This window comes from Vicugna pacos, chromosome 15 (genome assembly GCF_048564905.1).
Source record: "Vicugna pacos chromosome 15, VicPac4, whole genome shotgun sequence".
Taxonomy (NCBI): domain Eukaryota; kingdom Metazoa; phylum Chordata; class Mammalia; order Artiodactyla; family Camelidae; genus Vicugna; species Vicugna pacos.
This window is the reverse complement of record NC_133001.1, coordinates 34,056,863-34,078,430: the sequence shown is the minus strand read 5'-3', so window position 1 is coordinate 34,078,430 and position 21,568 is coordinate 34,056,863. Positions and strand designations below refer to the sequence as shown.

Here is a 21,568-nt window from a genome sequence, read left to right as displayed (position 1 = left end):
TCCTAAGGTGGAGAGGAAGGGCAGGGAGACCCCAACATAGCACAGAAAGTTCAGTGGCTCTTAACTCAGATGAGAACACACGATTCTTCTCCTTAATGAAACATTCTTTATTATGTGCGTGTACTGTGTGAGACATTTGTCTAGGAATCGTGAGTAACTTGCTTGGTCCCAGCCGTTATTAGAAACTTGGACTCTGAAGCCAGGCATGTGGACAAGTACAGGGAGGAACCAGAGACATTCAGCCCCTCCTCCTCCTCCTGTATGTCGGGAGGTCAGGCTGGCAGCAAGCCCTGTGACTTCAAGATGTGGTTAATTCTGGGTACTGGAACCATGGAAAAAAAGAGGCTGGCCTCAGAGGTCCAAAATGGACTAGCACCAGAAAAGCCATCTTTGTCACACCTGGGGCTCGCTGCCTGCCTCCCCCACAGCCCTCTGGAGGCTCATTCCGTCTACACTGACACACTTTTTGTATCCGTAGGGGCTTGTTTGGCTGGTGGCCCCACACACCCAGAATGCTGCTTCGGGATGAAGCTAGGCCTGGAGCCAGATGCAACAGAAAACCTGAGAAAGGGTTCTCTTCCCTCTGAGGCTGGGAGGGCCGAATGCTCATTCCCACAAGGATTCAGAAGGGAGAGTCAAGTTGACATCATAAAAAAATCCTGAAAAATGCCCAGGATATCTGGGTAAAAGGATGATGCTCTGATTGTTTCTATCTCAGGCACATTTGTCCTGGGTAGACACCAGGTCACATGTCCCTGAAAGCTGCCCAGAATTGATCAGAAAAAAGACTACATATCTTCAAGTTGGAAAATGTTAAGTGATTATAAAATTTTTAAATGAGAATTTTTAGAAGCCAGGAACAGACCTAATGTGATAGGCTGATGCTGGACTGAATCCTTACTCCCCTGCCTTTGAGCAGGATGGAAGGCAGACTATCCCATTCTATAAGGATCTCTCTCTGGAGGCTTTCAAAAACATAAATCTAGACCATCCTGAAGTCTGAGGCAAATGCCATTCATCTTTATGAATCTTGTACTTAGGCTAATAAGTGTTCTTGGTTGGGGGTGGGGCACAGGGGAAGAGAGTTTTGTGGGGCAGTTTAGGGGCGGGGACTGTAGAAGCTCTCTTTTCATCCTCAAATCTGGGGGGAGTGGAAGACAAAGAATATGACTTCCAAATGATTAATTCTACTTCCTCACCCATTCTCTTCCTCTTTCGCACTTTGTAACTTAAATGCCTCAGAGTATCTCCTTCCCAATCATCACCCTCCCTCTACCAATCTCCACAAAAGTCTCTATTTTCTTAATCACACACTGTACAGAGAGGACTTCTGCAGGGCCCTATATAATTGAGTGTCAATGAGTCCTCTTCTTTTGTGTCCTGTCCACTGTTTTTGCGTCTGCCCAGCCTCGGCTGTGGAACAGACTGTATCACAGAAAGCCGGACTAAAGAATCAACTGATCATTTTACCCTCACCTTCTTCTCTGTCCCCCTAAATAAAGCCTGCCTGCAGGTCTTGCCGCATTCTCACCCACTCTGGGGTTCACTCTCATTTCCTATTTCACTTCCTTATGTAACTTTAAAACTGAGGTAGATGGTTGAAGGGGTAACATTTTAGATTACTTAGACCTGATTATAAATGTTTCTCAGTAAGTCATTTGAAATCAATCACTAAGTTAAGGGTCTTCAGTGTCCTAGGTTCTGTCCTTAGGAATTGACCATCCAAATGTAAGAGTAAACAGCTACAAGGTTTAGTACTCAGGACAGTAAGCACTCAAGAAATACATATTAAATGAACGCTCATTTGTCACCCTGTTGGTTACCGGGACCAACTGGCCGACAGGATGGGTGTTCCCCTGGTCCCTTCCCTCTCCAGGTACATGTCTCCTCAAGCTTCCAAGGCGGACAATCTTTCCAGTCAGAAAACCAACCCTTCGTAGGTCAGAGGGTCCCGTGGCACTGATTCCAGCCCTCCCCGCTCCCCCAGCTCCAGACAAACTCTAAGGCTTTATTGTAGCAAATCTATACTCGTATTACCTACCCAACTTGTTATTTTCTTTGTCCCTGTCAGTCAAGTGGGAGGAAAATTAGCAACAGGTCTGTTCTCTCTGCATCAAACTCCCGGAAGGTCCTGTGTCAGAACATACTGGCAGCATCATACTCTTACCCAGCAAGTGTTTGCCTGCTTGGCCCTTTACGTCTGGCTCAGGTCTGCCCTGCAGTCAGCCAAGATGGCTCCAAGAACTCAAAAGCCATTTCTGTTTTGTAGAGAAAGGGGATAAAAGCAAGTACATTACCTCTTCCTGCTAGATTCCGCAGGTCATTCCCCAGTAATTTAGGTATGCATTACTTCAGAGCCTTACAGCCACACCTTTGGAAGAGTCCAAGAGTTGAGGTGGCCTTGTACCATGTAAGCATTAGAAAGAGGTCAGTTAAAAATATCTTTAAAGGGATGAAAATGAGCTTTTAGTCATGGCTACAGGAGAATGCTGGAGTTAAAAAATGATTAGCAAGTTAGCCATTAGTTAATTATTAGTTAGTTAATATCAAGAAATGTGAAGCCATTCACACACCTGCAGGTGCAGAGAAGGTGGTTTGTGAGAAGAGCAGTTAAAAAAGAAAAAACTAAGCTGAGTTTGTGGACTTTGAAAACTAGACAGGGCGATTTTGGCATTTGTTTCAGAAATGGGAACGCAACTGGTGAAGATTTCTGTGGTCCTTGGGGCTGGTGGTGACATCAAAGCTTTCCCATTTGCAGGTAAACATGAAACAGTTGCATGTTGGAACCATCAAAGTATGACATGTTGGGTTTTGGAGAGATCAGACATAGCTAAGAGGGGAAATGTAAGGTAAAGATTTTAAGTTGTGACGAATGACTTTCTGACGAGAAACTGTCACGTGGGGAAACAATTTAGAAGCAACACCAGCCAGATTCAAATCTTGCTTCCTGCTTTCTGCCCCCAAAACTATAGGCATTCCTAGTCTTCTGGATGACAGAAGATACGGAGAAAGAATGAAATGGTCAAAAATCTATCTTCCTAACATTTTGGGCACAGGGGTACTAACCAGGGCTGATTTGAACTGGAAGTAGCTGGGAGTTCTGAGAGAAGGCCTGGAGCTTTAGGGTGGGGCCTGTGGAGGCTGCTACAAGGGGGAGTTCCCAGGGGGCTTCTGCAAAGGAAGAGGACTTTCACCCCACCCAGCTTCATCTTATTTGATAAATACTCAGATGTACTGGGGTTGAGGAGAGAACAGGTTTTCCTCTGTGCACCGCGATGCAGAGAAAAGTTCTCCTTACTGACCACAAGTAGAAAGCATAGTAGGCAGCTATGGCTCCATCTGTGATACCAAATATCAAGGCGGAAAGCACATCAGTCACCAGGTTTCCAGACCTCAGGAATTTTAGTCCTTGTGTGGATCCAGCTTCTTTCCTGGAATAATGTAAAGGGGGTGTTTGAATTCTGCCCAGTTAATCCAGTAAATGGTAGAGTCATAATTAACCTACCTACTACCAGCAGTGAGGACTCCCCCAGCACATCCATGACAGTGCAAGAACCTACCCTTCTGTTGTGGATGGTGGAGGCCTGCCCGCCTCTGCCTCTGCACGCAGGGCACTTGTTCAGTGTGCAGGAGCTCTGGACAGAGAACTTCGTGTCTAGCGTCCCTTTCACACACCTCGCATGAGGTCTCTTGACGTTGGTTCTCAGTCCCTGGGCTCGTTTTACCCATTCTAGCTCAGAGTTAAAGCTAGCCAAAGGGCCCCAGCCTAGCCTGTCAGAGGTTGTTTCCAGAAAGCCTCCTCCCTCTAGGGACTTCTGACATGAACAAACTGGAGAAGGTGCAGAGCTGGAATGGATTACCCACCTGGCTTAACCGAGAGAAAGGAAGAATGCACCCTGGACTGGGGACTCAAGTGGACTGTTTACGTTGTTGACTCTTGTTTGGGCTTGGTCTCCTTTGTGGTGGTTGAGATCATAGAATACCCTTAAATCTGATTACTGTACTAATTTCTGCATTCTACCAAATGTGGCATATATGTGTGGTTGGCTTCAATAAATTTTTCATTTAAAAATGAAAACAAGCAAAAGCAAGAGTTTGTAATGTAATGCCCAAATTAAGTAAGGGCCCTTGATAACTTTGGTTGAGAACAATGAATTCCATCCCTTAAAAATTTAAGGGCCTTGGTAACTTGCAGAGTAGTTACTTCATCAAATCAAAAATAGGATTTCTTGAATTTTCTAAGCCTTTATACCCCTTTTAGAGTGTTATTACACTGTTTCTTACACTGACATACACAGTTGTCACCATTGTCCCCATAATGTATCACAAAGGTAATCTTTTTATATTCATACAAATCTTAGATACACATGTCCTGAGTCATGAAATTCAGGGGAAGTAAAAATTATTCCAGATCTAGAAAGCAACTGTTTTACAAATACAAGACAATTTGGATAGATAAAATATTTGAAAACAATTAAAACCAAATCAACCTGTACTTTATCTGTGTGCTGAGATTTTAGGTCCAGTGGATCAGAATACAGGGAAAAAACTAATGAGAACCCCTCAATGGATCCTTCACCCACCAAACAAGATTTCTTCAGAAACCGACTTGCTCTTGCAAATGACCTTGACCAAGGAACAGCTGTGTAAAACATACTTAAAGTTGTATTGTCAAGTGGTAAGATGAGGATAAAAAGCTTGTATATATCTGTGTAGGAATATATATACATATATATATATATATATATATATATATATATATATTGATGTATAAATCCCTGAGGGAAACTAATATAAATACTTACATATGAAACCAAATCAACATACAAGACATTGAAGAGATGAAGATTAGTCTATGGTTGAGAGCTGGCTTTTTGAACCTCAACACTTGGGAAAGGGGAAACGAAGACTTTTCACAGTATTACAGAAAAACATCATACATTTGGAGGAAAATAAATGTTTGTAAGAACAAAAACTTCCACCTTGAAGTCATTCCCCCAGTATGATATTGAGCATGTTCATATTTAACGTGGATGTGAATTTTATGCTTCCTAGGTAGGCATTTAGTTTATTAATTCATCCCAGTGTCCTTAGACTAATAATACACTATGTTGGGGCCAGTTCTGTTTTGACCTGTCTTCCAAAACCCCCAAGGCAGTGCCTAACATCCCTTAAGACAAAGGATCAGTTGGCAGAATTGTATTTTACATGTTGCAAATCTGAGTTGTGGAAAATTTGTGCTTAAACCATGACACAGAAGGTTCAAAGCTTAAAGACATACTGATCTCCAAACAGGAAGAGAACCTTAAGAGTAGTATTCCTCTTGTTCTATGGTTATGAAAATCAGGACAGGGAGCCGTGGTTTCCCTAGAAACCGGGAGGCCAGAGAAGCCTTTTCCCTCCCATAGGTTGTGCTGCAGACGGGAACAAGTCCAGAGGGTATGTTTTATTGAGTACTCAGGATTCAGAGATCCACTACAGACCCCGAGTGTCACAAACACTCATGACCAGATGGACTGGGGGGAAAAAAGCACTGATTTAGCCACATCCTCTTCAAAGACTTTCTTCAGTCTGTAAAGGAGGTGGAAACAACATCAGTACTTAGGCTCACACACAGTGTTAAAAAACGCCAAGTCAGATTGAGAACTTAGGGCTAGCAGTACCTTATTCTGTTTTCCAGCAGTAAGTTGTAAAAAAAAAAAAACTAAGTTCTTACAGCTCAGGCAGAGGAATCATTGCAACGAAGCTTGACTGGCTATGGGTCAATAAAATGTGCTCCATTTCCACATAGATATAGGTCCACATCCTTAACATACCCCAAACGTCAAGATGGTAACAGTAAAAAAAATTAGCTTTAAACAATTTGTCTCTATTTTTAGGTAGTTATCCATAAGTAGGGGGACGGGTTACTATTCCTTCAGAATCTTGGTTCTCCAGCTGACTTCTCCAGAGGCTGTTCCTGCAGTAATGGAGAAATGGCTGTTCTTGTTTGCTAAAATTGGGGAAGTTTAACTTCTAAGTGTTACAAGTTTTCTTCCCACTATCTCATGACTAATTAGGAACCCATCTATTAGCATCCTGAACAATAGATGTCTGGAACACTTAAAGGATCACTGCCAACTTTTTGGAGTTTCCAATATTTAAGTTGAAGCCAAGCTTTTCATTTTCCTGAAATTAATGAATTCCTTTGAAATTAGATTTCTATTATGAGGCCAGAAAAGTTTTGAGGGGCAGTGCTTGAAAGTGACTGGACATGTAAAGTGAACAAGAGACACAACCTTTTAAATAAAATATAAAAAACAAAATTTCTTTTCCCTTCATATTGTTTATCATAAAAATGATCAATTACTGAGGAAGCTTTCAGAACTATCACATACCTCCCAAATTTTCATTTGGATAACATCCTTTGAAATATCTTGATGCAATGCCTGTAGCACAACTCAATTAAGTTATTTTTATGAAATTAGCTTATAAGACTAGTCATAATTGATGCTGCTACTCTCTGGGTCTCTATCACCTGATATCTGGATTTTTTCCGGTAGCTTTCTAACTGCGCGCATGTATTCTCTGCTCCCATCAATCCCATGTATCTCTAACATGTGAATATTCCCAAACACTGCTTTGTGTGAAACTCTTTGACTGTTCTTATTTGTCTACAGTCAAATTCCAAACTCCTTGACTTGACATTCAAGGCTGTGTCTCTTTGTTCAGTATGGTTCCAAGTTTTCTCCCTGGTTACCATCTCCCTCTTTGCAATTCTGGTGAACTACTGTACCTGAAAGAAGCTGGGCTTCTATTCTTTCCTGGAAAGCCATGCACCTTGCTTGGGCTCACTTGCTTCATGCCTTTTCTCTAGCCTCCTTCCTCTCTGCTGATCTTCAAGACCCAGTTTAAGCGTCCTCATCCTTTGTGAAACTTGTCTATCTTTTGCTGTGTCTTGTCTTCCCAAGAACGTAAGTCTCCGCAAGGGCAGGAGCTATACCATATCTTTCAAAGTTCTTTTCACCTCTAGATTGAGAGTACATAGTAGGTGCTCAGTAGATGGTTGATGCCAATGTTAATGGTGATGCTCTCATAGAGCGAGGCTACAGGAATTAATTTCTACTCATAATTTGACAAAGAGATTCAGGATTGTCACTTTACCTTCCTGCATTTCATTTTTTTAAAAGAAAAATGTCAATCACAAAGGAAATAAAATACAGTTGTCTTCAGAAGCAGTTAAAGGCGCCACTGCCACTTCCACAGCATCTAGCATTAGAAAGCATCTATGAAAAAGAAAAAAGTTTGCTACTCCTTTCTATGTTGTTCCAGCTCATTTCATAATCTTTCTAGGTAGTACTGTAAATTGACAGAGATAAGATCTTTAATGATATTAATGATATTAAATGTATGTTCCTGCACTAGGAATGAAGTCATGGTGGGAAAGAGCTTGGAAACTGCTGAAATCTGTTGCCTCCAGTCCTCTGGAGAAGCAGAGTTTTCATGGGAGACCATAGATAGCACCTCAAATGTTTGGGTTGATAAGCAGCTCTCCACCAAAAGTTGACATGGATATTTTTGCACAAGCTGGGAGTGGCAACAGGTCCCTTCTGTATCCCCGTGGGGTCTGTATACAACCCCAAGCAAGGGTTGTCCTGCTTCTCTGATTCCAGGATTAGAACCTGGGAGAACCAGGGATTTATGGAGCAATACTCTGGGGTTCCATGCAGTGGGTTATTTTATCATATGACAAATAGTTTACTCTGGGGCATAAAATTAGAAAGTCTCTTGCTCAGGGACAGTGTTTCTGTAGAACCTCATGTCAGTCTCTCACCTCCTTCAAGTCTTTACTAACATATTATCTTCTCCATGAGGGCACTTGTAAAATGCAGATTCCTGGGTACTATTTCAGCCCCACTTTATTGGAATATTTAAGAGTGGGGCCCAGGAACCTGCATTTTAAATGCACTCAGGTGATTTTTTTTGGCCCCCTGAATTTGTAGAGCCATTACCTCTCAGATCAACTGATACATTAAGTGATTTAGTATGTAAACATCAGGACTCAGATTCTATACATACATTGAATTTTAGGACAGAATAAAGAATTGATCCTACTTACCTTGAGATGCAGAAAACTGACAGTTCATCAAAACCTAAATGAATCTTTTTTGAGTTATTTAATTTATTATCTGTGACCTTTTCTATCATATACAGTAAGATTTTGATTAAAAATTTACATGATCAATGTTCTTTATAATAAACTGGTACAACTGATTATATATTCCAGATAGTCGTGATCTGAACCCGATTAAACCTCTGATGGCATTTCCTGTTTTGCCCACACCCATTCATTCCTCTCCAGACACAAGTAGCTTCGCTATTCCTCAGATAAATTAAGTATGCTCCTGCCTCTGGACTTTTTAATTGGCTGTTCCCTGTGACTTGGCATATTCTTTTCCTAGATACTTGCATGTCTCATTCCTGCACTTTCTTCAAGTCTCTACTCCTATCACCTTATCTGAGGCTGACCATTAGATTTTACCTCCCCTGCCCCTACACTCCCAGTCACCTTTTTTGTTCATAGCAGTTACAACATTCTAACATATACCCATTTGTTCTTTATTATTTATTGTCTACATTTCCTCACTAAATTAATCCCATGGTGATATGGATTTTTGTCTATTTTGTTCATTGCTATATTTCTAACATCAAAACTGTACGTGGAATAATAAATATTTGTTGAATGTTGAATAGTCACATGGGCCCTTATCAAATGCTTATAACTAAAGTCACTCAAAACCAATTTAAGTGACAGTAAACATCAAAGGAAGCAGTATGGTAAAGAATCAAATTATGGGAACTTTAGGATGAACCATCAACCTCTTAAAAGATATCTAAAAGCAGGCAAACATATCCTTCCTAACGGTGGTTTACTGTTAAGCACTTCCTCTGGCAAGGCATTGGGCATTACACATACAACCTTTAAACCTCACAATAGTCTCAAACAGTAGATCTATAAACCTCATGTACTGCTGAGAAACAGAGATTCAGATTATTTACATAACTTCTCCAAAGTCATACATTTAATAACTAATGGAACCAGAATGTGAACACAGGTATGAATATAAAGCAACTGCTTGCTGTATTTTCACCTCAATGATTTTTCCTTTTCTCAATGAGTCCTGAAGGTGAGGAACCAGCTTGTAAAAATGGGCTGTAGTTTTCTTCTTGCTTCCATTGAGAATCAAAAGCCCTAAGATAGCAGAATGGCCATGAACTATTTTGGAACTGTATTCTATCAAAGCCCTTCTTGCCATGTGCATTGATCTGCAAAGAGGTAAGCTCGGCTGTGGGCTGTATCCTAATGACTTAAGCCTGAATCTGAATCTGTGATGAGCTCAAGATTAAAATAAGTAAAAAAAGCAAACCACCTGGTTAAAATTCAAAAGAAGTCATGTTTCAAGAGCAAATATGGAATTAGGTTTGAGTAATCAATATTAACCTAATTTTCCTGTAGCTATTAAATTGATTCCCTAGAATATACTCAATAATACATGCTTGGATTTCACAGTGACCTACAAATGGAATTTGTACAAACCATTGATTTTGTGTCTTTAAACTAGGAGTAAAAAAAACTCCAGTGAATTTTGGCTATTCCTGAAAGCAGTCCTCCAAATACCTGGAGTCAAAGCTGAGTCAGTGGTCTCAATCACTGTCACACGATGTTAGCTAAGTCATCTCTCTGCTTCAAGACCTCACTTGCTTCAGTTCTTAAGTAAGAGTATTAGATCTTTAAGGCTTCATCAGTTTTCACATTCTAGTTTACCATGAATGCCCTCATATCTGCATAATTCTTTACAATGTGCAACTGTAAGCTGTATCTTTTCATGCCAACCCTAGAAAGAACTGCTAAATGTCAGGCTGCCATGTTCCAGCAGGTCTCAGCAAAATTGCCTGTCAAGGAACTGTGGTATCTTACGAGTTCTTTTATGGAATACAAATGCCTCAGCCCTCTGCACCTTCATCCAGGTGACACCCAAGGTCACCAAAGTACTAATTTTCAACCCAAGGGCCTCCCACTCACTACAACCACAGGACTTGATGCACAAGGAAATACTGAACTTCTTTTATAATAATGTGATACAGGAAAAAGTGCCTCTAAAGCGAGATGATGATTAAGAGCAAACTATTTCTACATGGAAAGCATGAGCTAAAATGAGAATCACTAATGACATTAAAATATTGCCCTCTAAAATAAATACATGCAAAAATAATACACTTGCGGGCTATGTAAGGCATTTTTCTTTATTACTTTCGGTTTATCTTAGTAATGCCAGAAAAATAACAGCCATTATTTTCACTTTAAATGCAAACCAAATACTGCTGCACACAGAGTACAAAGATTACCTACGAACATGGTTAGGTACAAAGGCCATATTAGATGTATAGACCGCACTTTGTTTCTACATCAAAATAAGACTGACAGAGCAATTTTTTGACAATTATTTTAGCAAATAACTGTGCTACTAAACAAAGGCAAATAAACATATATATACACAAACACATTTCAACTAAAGTTATACATGTCACTTTGACAAACAAAGGCTTCTTCTCTGGTGGGTTTCACCAGATATTTGCACCCCAAGTCCCCTGCCCTAATCCCGCCCCCAAATGCTGACTTGATCTGAAGAAAAAAATTAGAGATGTTCTTAATTAAAGGCACGTTTGGCAGCTACTGAAAGTGGCATGCATCTGGCACAGGTGCACTCTCCCTAAAGCCACACCACGTGTGACTTCCATCTGTTACGCATCTTGTTCCTTTGACTGGTAGTCCAATGTGATCCACCTTTAGCTAACTTGTTTAATAATTTTGCAGCAATTGGCTACTTAATGCACTATTTTCATTAAAGGCAAAAGGGAAATTTGCTCACAGTCGACAGAAAATGCACTTTATGGTGTCAAAAATGGAAAATAAGGCATGAAACTTACAAAACAAGTTACAAATGCTTTTGTTTAGATTTATCTTATAGACTTCATGCTTTTCTTAACTAGAGCTCAAAATATTTTATTGGCTCATGTATAAGGGATTATGAAATGATTTAAACAGTAATGAGATGTTTCAAAAGAAAAATATTGAATAAATAAACTAAGTCATCACTTTCCCTGTAAGTAATTTTACTGCATAATTCTTTCAGCCAAACTGATACTAACCTTGCGATGTTTATTTTACTGGTAAAGATTAATGTGCAACACAACAGGACCTACACTTGTAAAAACATACAATATAGGTTAAAAGAATAAGTGAACCTACCTATAGCAGCAGAATACTGAGAAATAAATGGTTAAATTTTTCTTTCTAAATCTGGAGGAAAAAATGGTTTTCCTCAATATTTACAACACTAATAAACTGGGACACCCCTCCCTTCATTTCCATTGTTTGTTTTGCTGAGCCACTTAAAACTCTGAATTTAAGCCATCATTAAAAGACAATGAAGTACGTGGCTAAAATGAATTCAATTTGAGGACTAAGACAAGATTGTGATCATAAATACCAACTAATTTTCGGTTTGCGTAATTTTTGATTCATGAAAAAACACATTAAGGAATTTAGAACCATGATAGAGCCTCCAACTGTAGTACCTGTTCCCTACACTTTTCTGTTAATTGTAGTATAATTAGCATGGTATGCTCTTTGCTAAATTCAGATCCATTAAAACATCCTTGAGTTGTTAGAGCACAGTAACCTACTAAACACATAATTTGATACCCAACAAACTTTAATTAAGCAAACTTTTAATATTTGTGTATTTCCTGATAATCTGTAGTCTCAGAATACATTTGGAGGTCTGGGAAGAGTAAATAACCTGTCTTTCAATAAATGTAGAAACATACTTATTTGTTCTTGTTTTTAAAAGTGCTTAGATGTGAAAAGCCTCCCTTTCTATTATATTGGTTATCAGCCCACTTAGGTAAATTCAACCTTGAAATAGTTTCATTTTGTGATCCAAAGATAATGAAACATCTAAGAGCATTTCCATTTCTAAAAGAAATATTCCATATTTTGGAACATAGTTTAGAAAAAAAGTCATGCTCATTGACTACCTTGTAATGTCCTGAATTCAAAAGCAGAATTTTATGGTGATGCATTTATCTTCTCAGCAACTTCTTGTCCCTAGATTAAGTATATTTTAGTTACTACAAAGAATAAATTTGTCAGCTAGTTAATATTTCACCTGTGAAGAAGGCAAGAGATGGTTTTCTCACCTTCATTTAAGGGCGTCCAACTGGAATTTTTCTAATCAGTTACCACTGCAGAATGTATTTTTACCCAAATGTTATACTTCAGAACAAAAATATCCTCTATCCCCAATGCATATAAAGCTGATGCACAGTGAAGCGGTCTCCGAGAACCACCAGGGGAGAAGAATGCTTCCCTTTGGGAGAAATATGATTAGAACTTCAAATCTGAGTTTTTCCTCTACACAATCATGCAGGTTCAAAAGAGGTCATTACTTTATTGAAGGCTAACACACTGGCCAGATACTGAATGGACTCCAATGTGACTTTTCTCTGGTTCTCATTTGGAGTAGGGGCGGGGTAATTAAAAAGAGAAGTGTGCATAAGACACAGAAAGAGAGATCCTAGGGACAATGAGGCTGCTCTAGTAGAAAGTCACGGAAATTCTGGAATGTGTATTATGATTAATTGTAGCAGCACTAGTTAAGAAGGCTTAGATAATTACTTGTTGAATGAATGGTCTTATGGACACTTTGCATACAAGAGTGGATGTGAAATTAATTTTTTGAAAGACTCTTAAAAGGAGACATTTTACAAAGAGAAAAATGGCCACCATAATAGGAATGGTACAGATACTGAAAAAAGATTCAACTCTAACAGATAAGAAAGGATATGATAAGACAGATTGCTTAATGATGATGCAACCACCAATCCGGTCTTAAAGGACTATATATTTGTACTATTGTGATGTACATTTAATGCTCTAATAAATATCACAGGAAATACTGAAGTACTAAGTTTCCACCACGATGCAGCACTTCTAAAAATGTCTCTAATGGCATGGTTAACAGAATTGCTGAATGTTGCTTCATTATTCAGAGGACGCATGCAGATACCGATGAACTGATGACTCTCTAAGGATGGAATACTGCACACTTCACAGATACTAGAGTAGAGATTAATAACACTTTTTCTCTTCAACAAATTGCATGCATTTCAGTCACAGTATTTGTTAGACTCAGAAGATCAGTACACAGGCTTAATGAATAATCCATATTATGATATTAATGATGTAGGTAGATGTTCTATTACGAATAGTTCTGATAGAGCAAAGACCTCAAGCAAGGTAGAATGTTTAATATAAACTTTAACAAACTGTATACATGTTGCCTAGGAAATTAAAACCTTACAAAGCTCTGCTTAAAAGAGACCCATCCTATTCTAACTAAGTATTTTCCTACATGCCAAACTGCAGCTTTAGATCATTCTTTAAGATGGATACATATATCCAGAACTAGAAACCAAGGCGCACCACAATACGTGCTTTTATGCTTAGTGTTTGTGTGTGTGTGCGTTTCAACTGAAAGAAATAAGAATCGACCGTTTTCTCCATATAATAATTTAATATATGCCAGCCAAACAAAGTACTTGTATCTTTATTCAATTAAATTAAAACAGACCTGCCAGGTATATTATATAACATTCACTATATACACATGATTTAGGCAATGCAAGGTAATTCTAGATATGATGATCACTCAACTATTAGTAAAACATGAACGGTATCAGTGATGCCCAGCAAGTGCTCCTTTCACACTGGGTGACTGCATTTCCATAGTATGGTTAGAGGGACAGCTACAAGCCATGACATGGATTACCAGTAAACTTCTGTGGGAGAAGTGGGGGGGGGGACACTCTAGCATAGATTAACAGTCTCCTAAATGTGAATCGTATACTCGACAATTACATTTTTAAAAAAGTTCTTCTGTCATATTAATGACACAAAACTTCTCGTTTAAAGGCAACACCACCACGTTTTGTTTGTTTACGGAGGGTAGGTAGGGGAATGCTCATAAAGTTGGTATAATTATTCTTAAAGAAAAGGAAAAAAAGGGGAAAAAAGTACCTCTTTGGTGAAGCCTCGGTACCCATTCAATTCACTGTAATAATCTGTAAACAGGACTGCAGTACAGTGCTGGGCCTTGATTCCAACAAGGTCAGGTACCACAGCCTTTCCTCACAGTCCTCTGAACGATTTTTAAGAAAATACTCTAAAGTAGGACGAGTAAAAGCAAAGGAAAACAAAGGAGGATATGAAGATCCCTGTTTAAGATTTCTTTTTAAAAAGTGCATAATATTCTGAATTACAAAAACTGTCATCAAGTGGGCCTGCTGGGCACTAGACTGTGTTTCCCATCCCTTTAATGATAAAGATCACTTCACAAAAAGAAGACTCCTGCCTATTGGCTGGAGGAAGTCCCTTTAACTTGATTTTCAGGTGCAATCAGTTGTCCACTTCCTCTAGATCAGTCTTTCCATATTCTAAATGAACACCAGTTTCATTTTATAATTAGGTCTAGGTTAAAATTCATTGTCTTACACTGCATCTTGAAGTAGAGTCGTTAGTGTTTGGAGTTCTCACTTTAACTCCTCAGTGCTGGCACGTTCAGTGCATCCATTGCCAGCAATGGATTTAGGGCTAGGAAAATGTACATCCCGGGACAGAGGAACTCAGGAGGAATGGGCATTCTCCAGCAGTGGTGGTCCATCTCTGTGCATGGATGGGTGTGTGTGCTCCCTTTTGTACGTTTTTGGCGGGAGTTTAGGGATATGTTGAGAAGTGCTCTGTCGTGGAGGAACAGGCGGCCCAGCAATGGAATGCAGGTCCACTTCTTGTGTCAGTGGTGGTGATGGCAGATGCCTTCTCGTGCCGTGAGGAGAAGGTGTTTGAGGAGGAGGTGGTGTGAAGGGGGAAGGGCTGTTTGGGAAGAAGGCATTACTATGGTCACTTTTTTTGCCCAAGGGGGGAGGCTGGAGATGTAGTGGTGAGCTTGAGAAAACATCAGGTGTCCTCACGGGTTCCCGTGGCGGTAGTGAGGGTGGGCTTTCAGGAGGGTCTGATATAGAAGTCCGATCTGATACTGAGTATCGTGGTGAATACACTTTTGATGTGGGTTGCCTAGGAGGAATTGCTGGGGGGCTGTCCAAATGCTTAGACATAATCTAACATAAATGAAAAAAAAAGACATTTATTAATAATTTATGTAGTACCATGACAATATGAACAATTAAGGTGGGGTTTTCAAACACGCTATTCGCAGAACCCTGTGTGGATCAGGGAGTCGTGCTGTATGTTTTAAATTGGAAGTTATGGTAGTTCATTCATTTAAAAATTATTTTCCCCTCAATGTTGTTTTTACTTTATTTTTCTCAAAATTCTGTTATTTGCTATTGCTCACCTATCACTCAATCTAAGATAAGATTATTTCTAACTTAACATGCCTTACCTGTCAGTCTTACAATTTTAAACTTAACTATATTAACATTTCATGATATTCTGCAAAGAGTGTCTTGACTTGCCCAGGTGCTCTCTGCCTCTGGACACTCTTAGACCACTGAATCACGTTAACAGTTGGCAAATAAAAAAATTCAAACAAGTAGAAGAAATAGCTATTAAGGTCTCTTCCAACCCAGAATTTACATGCAAATCCCATATAAAAGCATGTCAGATTCACTATTAAGGGCCCAGACAGGTAATGTGTAGCACTAAGATACAGTTTCACTTAAAATGTGCTTTCATATAAAGCTTTGGACCTCTTTCCTTCTCTCTCGCTGTCTGTTTTATGTTTTTAAAGAACTGCTTGAGACTACATTACTCATACATTATAAGTTAAATTTGTTTTTTCCCTGACAGTACTCATAATTTAGATTTATAAGGGTTTTGAAAATCTACCAAAAAATGCTTTCAGAAGAAAGGAAATAAACATTGCTCCATAGCAAATCCATATTTAATCCTTGTTTAAACTCTACTATGCCCATATACTCTTGAGTGTTAACCTAATCCAGTTAGAACTAAACTAGACACAAGCAACTTATCATAATGTAACAGTAATGATTCCAAGTTTCCAGGTAACAAGGTTTTCTACTTTACCTTAGATGGCGAAGATTCCGCTGGGGCAGATTCTGGTCGTCTTCGTGGAGGAACAGGAGGGGGGACAGGCACTTCGTCAGTGCCTTTAGTTAAACTTATAGATGATACTGAAGCAGATCCTGTAGGATGTTAAATTTTTTTGAAAAGTTCACAGGAATTTTATTTCATCTATCAGTCCTCAAAAGACTTAGTTGGAAACTGCTTATCTTTATTCAAAGAAATGTATAAAAGTATCAAAAGCAGTTCAATAAATCAATATCCAAAAGTATTTCCTTTATTAAAGCAAACTGCTATAAAAAGCATGCAGAAATTTCTTAGCAGAATTTTCAGAAAAAAAAAAGCTGCCTAAGATATTCTGTTATTCTGCTTCTTGAACAAAATAACATTCCCATTGTTAATCTATTATTGGAATTTTTTTATTTGGGTCTGAGTCTCAGATTTCTGGGAGAGACAGCAACCTGTTAAAAACCTTTGGAATGGTCATTTTTGGTAAGTTTTTATAATGGGCTCTTCTTTTTCTTCTGACTTTATTAGTACAGAATTTCTTTCCTTTACTGGATAGTCCTTGGGAGTACCTTCTGATCTTACGCACTCTCCTCAATGTCTCTCCTAGCAATCCTTTCAAAGGATGCCAGGGGGAGAATCTAGTGTCTGAGGGAGGGAGGGTGTCTCTCCTCATTTTGCTTAGGTTATCAGCTCTCCTTGCCAGGTAAGCAAAATCAGGTTCAACATTTCCTAATTCAAAATTTTTAATTGTGATGGAGATATTTAAGATGACTGAGGCAGTGCTGATAATAAAAACAGGAGTTACACTAGAATCTAGTGAACCTGATTTAGGAGTAAGTTGATGAACTGGCATAAAAAAGGTAAGTAAAGCTTCTAATCAGAACCTACATTACAGACATTTATGATGACAATGGCATAATATAGGCATATAAATAATTATACCTTGAAAAACATTTATGTAAGCTGTTAGCTAGTTTATCAGCACAATAAAAAGATATGAAAAAATACTTAATCATTCAAAATTGTATTTGACAGGTTCTTTTCTTCCTTTAAGCATTGATGGTTTTTATTTTGTCAATTTAATGTAACAACATAGGACTTTGAGAGTACTTTGTGTACTGATATTATTTGAATGAGCAACATTTTGATCACCTACCTTTTTTCTTAAGACTATGTAAATTAATTTAATTCATAAGTAGTATTTTCATTGTGCACATTGTGAAACCATTTGTATGAAGGACAGCAAAAACCAGTCTCTTAGCTTAAAATTTATGGAGTAATTTAGTGAATTGTTAGTTTACTTTAAAATTAAAAGCAAATATCTATGTTGGAACTTTATTTTGCTTATCAGTGATGAATATTTAGGCTATACAATTTAGGTAGTTACAATTATAACTCTTCTAAAGTCAAATAATAATAATTTGCCTACAATCTATGCTGTCCCCAGGCTAAGTGTATTTTGTGATCTAGACACTGCACATAGCTGCCAGCATTCTCATATGCGCATGCATGCTCTTGCTTTTTTTTTTTTTTAAGTTGAGCATTAAAATGTTTAGAACTCTATAGTTGGAAATGAGAAAGGGTTAAATGTGGAAGCCACCCATATCATAATATTCTTTTAAAAGAGAAAAAAAAGGTTTACAAAAAGCATGAAAAGTATACAAGTTTAATAAGCAAATCACTTATGATCAAAAGATAGCAGAAGTGTAGGCCTCACTTCTAAGATGCTGCAAAGCAAGGTACCAATGCTGCCAGACCCAAGAAGAGTTTTAGCACGAAAGGTTACGTTTGGTTTAATTTTTAAAGCCAAAGCGAGAATTATGAGTCTTAAACCAAATATACTAACTTGGGCCATGGGGCAGTGTAACTTGGATAAAGACGGTATCGCTGCCTGTGAAAGGAAACAAGAAACAGTAGATATTTTTTCTTTCATTGATATATTCAACTCATCTGTAAAAATTTGATTAAAATGTTATTTTTGTCATTCTACTTTTAAAGAATGGTAGAACAGTTTAGTAAAAGCTCATTACTACTTTTGAGAAAAATAAAGATTTAAACTGTATTAATATCATATTGGGCATTTTGAAGATTCCTTTTAGATTCACTATTTGATGTCTTAATAATTAAATGAAAAGTGTCCATGAGAAAAGCAAACTATCTTATATTAGTGGAAGACTTTCAAAAAAATGTATAAACCCAGTCTGAGTGAAGAATCCAGTTGGATAGATAAGAAATATATCATTTACTAAGGATTACTTTGAAAATTCAAACTTGTGAAGTAAGTAGTAAATAATGTCATAAAAGCTGAAAAATAAAAGGGACTTTCTTACTATTATTATATATCTTTGAAAGTGTTTTTGTGGCATATATTCTCATCACTAAATAACTACAGCTTTGCATATTACCAAACAAGCCTGGAAGTGATATAGCTTTTTTCCTTCTATATTTTTGAACACATAAAAAAGAAAATCATTAAACATTTGGTGCTTAGACACTTTTATATATAGGAAACATCTAATACACTTAGAATGTCCAAGTTTCAACAATACTAATTCTTATAGGAGAAAATAAAAAATCATAAAAGCCAAGGCCCCAGAAGCATTAAAACAGAAAAGCTGAGACAAAGGCTAGATGGTCTATACTGGTTCTGAATCAGTATGGTCATTTAGGTTACACTGCCTCATATTACCAACATACTGAACAGATAATAGCCAAGAGACTAAAACAATACCTATAACAATAGACTGAGATTATTTTTAAAAATTCAGGTTTCTCTCTCTTTTTGGGGTGGGTAGGTAACTAAGTTTATTTATTTATTTATATATTTTTAAATTTTTTAATGGAGGTACTGGGGATTGAACCTAGGACCTTGTGCATGGTAAGCATGCACCCTACCACTGGTAATACCCACCCCCTCTCTCTTGTTTTTGCACAACAGGTAATCACTCAAATAATTAGGACTATTGCTTTTTCCAGCTTCTTTGGTCAGAATGAAGATAACTTTACATTCCAGGTTCAGCTGGCAGGACTATTAATTTGACTGCTTATATAGATACAGTCGTCTTACTTCCTAGACAGCCCCAATTTCAAACATTCCATCCTATTACCTCCTCTCCGTATGTACTGATGTTTATTTGGAGGCCATGGTTACTAAGGGTAGCAATCTAGCTAATTCTAATAGTTACCTCTCAGAATATTAAAATTCATTTCTATACTTTAATATTAAATGACACTGTTGCTGTGTCAAAGATTCTCTTCACTAAAACCTAGATTCTCTTCATTAGCATAACAGGGGTTAAAGGTTAAAGAGCTCTAGCGTTTGCTACCTATATGTTTTCCACTTTTCTTGGAAAGGGAATAAACATGTCTTCTAGAGATAAGCCTCAAGAACGTGGTCGTATACTTAGTACAATATAGGAATAAAACCTAAACATAAAGCTCATGACAGCTACCAACTGCAGGCTTTTAGAAAGAATGATTATAGCTATGCATACATAGTTGTGCACACAGATGTAGACGGCTTTGATCATATTTATATACAGCACAGGCTTAGATTCATGTGTAAATTTGGGGCACTTTTAAAATTTGCCACTTTAAACTAATTGCTTGGTCTCACTGCCTGGAAAATGCTATTAAAAACTCTTTTGGAATTCTACTATATATATATATAGTATACCCACACATATACATAAAAAAATATATACTAGGAATTCTTGTCAGCTAGGTACTGAACATATTTATTGGTAATGACTTAGGAGTGAAATCAAATTAATCAAAAAAGTAGTATTAATTTGTTAAGTACAAATCCCAGACAACAGACCAGTGGTTGTCCATTGTAGCTACACATTAGATCCCCCTGTGGAGCTTTTAAAAAATATTGATACCCATGTGCCAATGCCAGCCTAATTCAAGCATGGGCTGGGCACATAGGTAGTTTTTTTTTAAGTTCCCCAGGCGGTTATAATGTACAGTCAGGGTTAAAACCACTGTTGAAGATAATCTCCAATTTATAATTGAGTCATTCTTGAAATAGGAACAAGCATTTTCCTATAAAAAAATATAAATCATGGATAACTTCTTAAACTCACAAAAGCCTGTTAAATGCAAATGTATTTGAGATCAGAAACTAATCGCCTACAACAGTCTTCTATGAAGAAAAGCCTTGCATTCCTGCTTGAAATGCCTGAAGTACATTTTTTTCTTGTCAAAGCTTTCCCTACTAAGGGATGGGGCTAAAGCTCATCTGTAGCACACAGACCAGGCCAGACCTGCGGCTCCCTTTTATGACCAGGCAACCTTCAAACAAGAAGGTACCAAGAGCACTTCATCCTCCTCGCTCCTTGCAGCAGCACATACAACGCAGCAAGCTGGGCCACCTTTTTTCCAGGCCACTGGCGCCATCACTTCAGAGATGGACCTGGCCAGGGCAAGGTGTGGAGCAGGGCTCTGACTGTGAGGGTGTATGTAGCAGCACTAAGCAGGTGGCCAGTTTCCTTCCTTCTCTGTCTTCACCATAAAGCTTTCCATGGCCATTCTTGTCCATTCTGTGGTCATTTTTGTGTAAACTTCTATAGCATTTATCTCTTCACCAGTCACTGAGCATTTTGCTAATAAGCACTTACACATCTTCTGTGGTGAAGCCTGCAATCTTACTGAGATGAAAAAAAATCATAGTACAAAGAGAACCATAGCATTTAATAATGGTTAAGCATTTAACTGTGATTTTCTCTGTACTATGATTATTTTTCATCTCTCAGTAAGACTGCAAGCCTTACCAGAGAAGATGTGTAAGTGCTTAGTAAGAAATGAGATGTGCAACAGATACTGGCTGAAAAGATTAATTTTTGGTTTTAAAGCAAATTATTTTGGAAAAAAACTATAAGGAGCAAAAAAATACTATTATAACAGATCAAAAATTCTAGTCAAACTTTGCCTTTTGAAAAACTTAAGCAATGGAACTTTCTGCTACTTTGTACTGAATGGAATAGGTTCAGATGACTTAAGAATGTAGACACAGCAGCTCTTTCCTGCCAGCCCCACCCTGCCCCAAGAAACCAGGAAGTAGGTATTCACTCTAGTGGCAACACCAGGAGTACTAAGTTGGGCACACTGGTGACTACCCACCCAACATGAGGAGGTCTGTTAAGCAGAGTGTGGTCAAAAGCAGATACACAGGCCGCTGATAAGCTTGAATTAAGTGACTAACTGAGCATACAGATGGTTTTATATTTTGATGGCTTATTTAATTTCAAGATCAGTTATTTTCAATTTTTACTAAGAACAAAGGGAATAGTAATAGGGGTTTTCTTTATCACAAAGAAAGAAAAATCCTCAGGGCTGAGATTACAAAAACAAACTCTCGAAAGAGCGGTTTCTCTACTTGTCCGGCTATTTAATATTATTCCATTGCCACAT

The 21,568-nt window shown here is 38.1% G+C and overlaps 2 protein-coding genes across 6 annotated transcripts in view; one reads left to right on the top strand and one right to left on the bottom strand.

Moving 5' to 3' along the window:
* The window catches only part of ARHGEF33 (Rho guanine nucleotide exchange factor 33), a 69,814-nt gene extending 64,521 nt beyond the window's left edge, over positions 1–5,293 (top strand). Inside the window, exons 18-19 of one of the 2 annotated variants that reach the window (XM_031684997.2) lie at positions 2,684–2,758; positions 3,810–5,293. In XM_031684997.2, coding sequence (XP_031540857.2) covers positions 2,684–2,735 — 52 coding nt within the window. In that variant the 3' untranslated portion in view covers positions 2,736–2,758; positions 3,810–5,293. The remainder of the gene's footprint in view (positions 1–2,683; positions 2,759–3,809) is intronic. The other variant, XM_031684996.2, reaches the window with a different exon arrangement.
* Positions 5,294–10,265: 4,972 nt separating this feature from the next.
* The window catches only part of SOS1 (SOS Ras/Rac guanine nucleotide exchange factor 1), a 137,480-nt gene continuing 126,177 nt past the window's right edge, over positions 10,266–21,568 (bottom strand). For 3 of the 4 annotated variants that reach the window (XM_006211479.4, XM_072937877.1, XM_072937878.1), the window contains 3 exons: positions 18,000–18,044; positions 16,148–16,266; positions 10,266–15,219 (listed from right to left, as the gene is read on the bottom strand). In XM_006211479.4, the coding sequence (XP_006211541.1) occupies positions 14,728–15,219; positions 16,148–16,266; positions 18,000–18,044 (656 nt within the window). In that variant the 3' untranslated portion in view covers positions 10,266–14,727. The remainder of the gene's footprint in view (positions 15,220–16,147; positions 16,267–17,999; positions 18,045–21,568) is intronic. The other variant, XM_006211480.4, reaches the window with a different exon arrangement.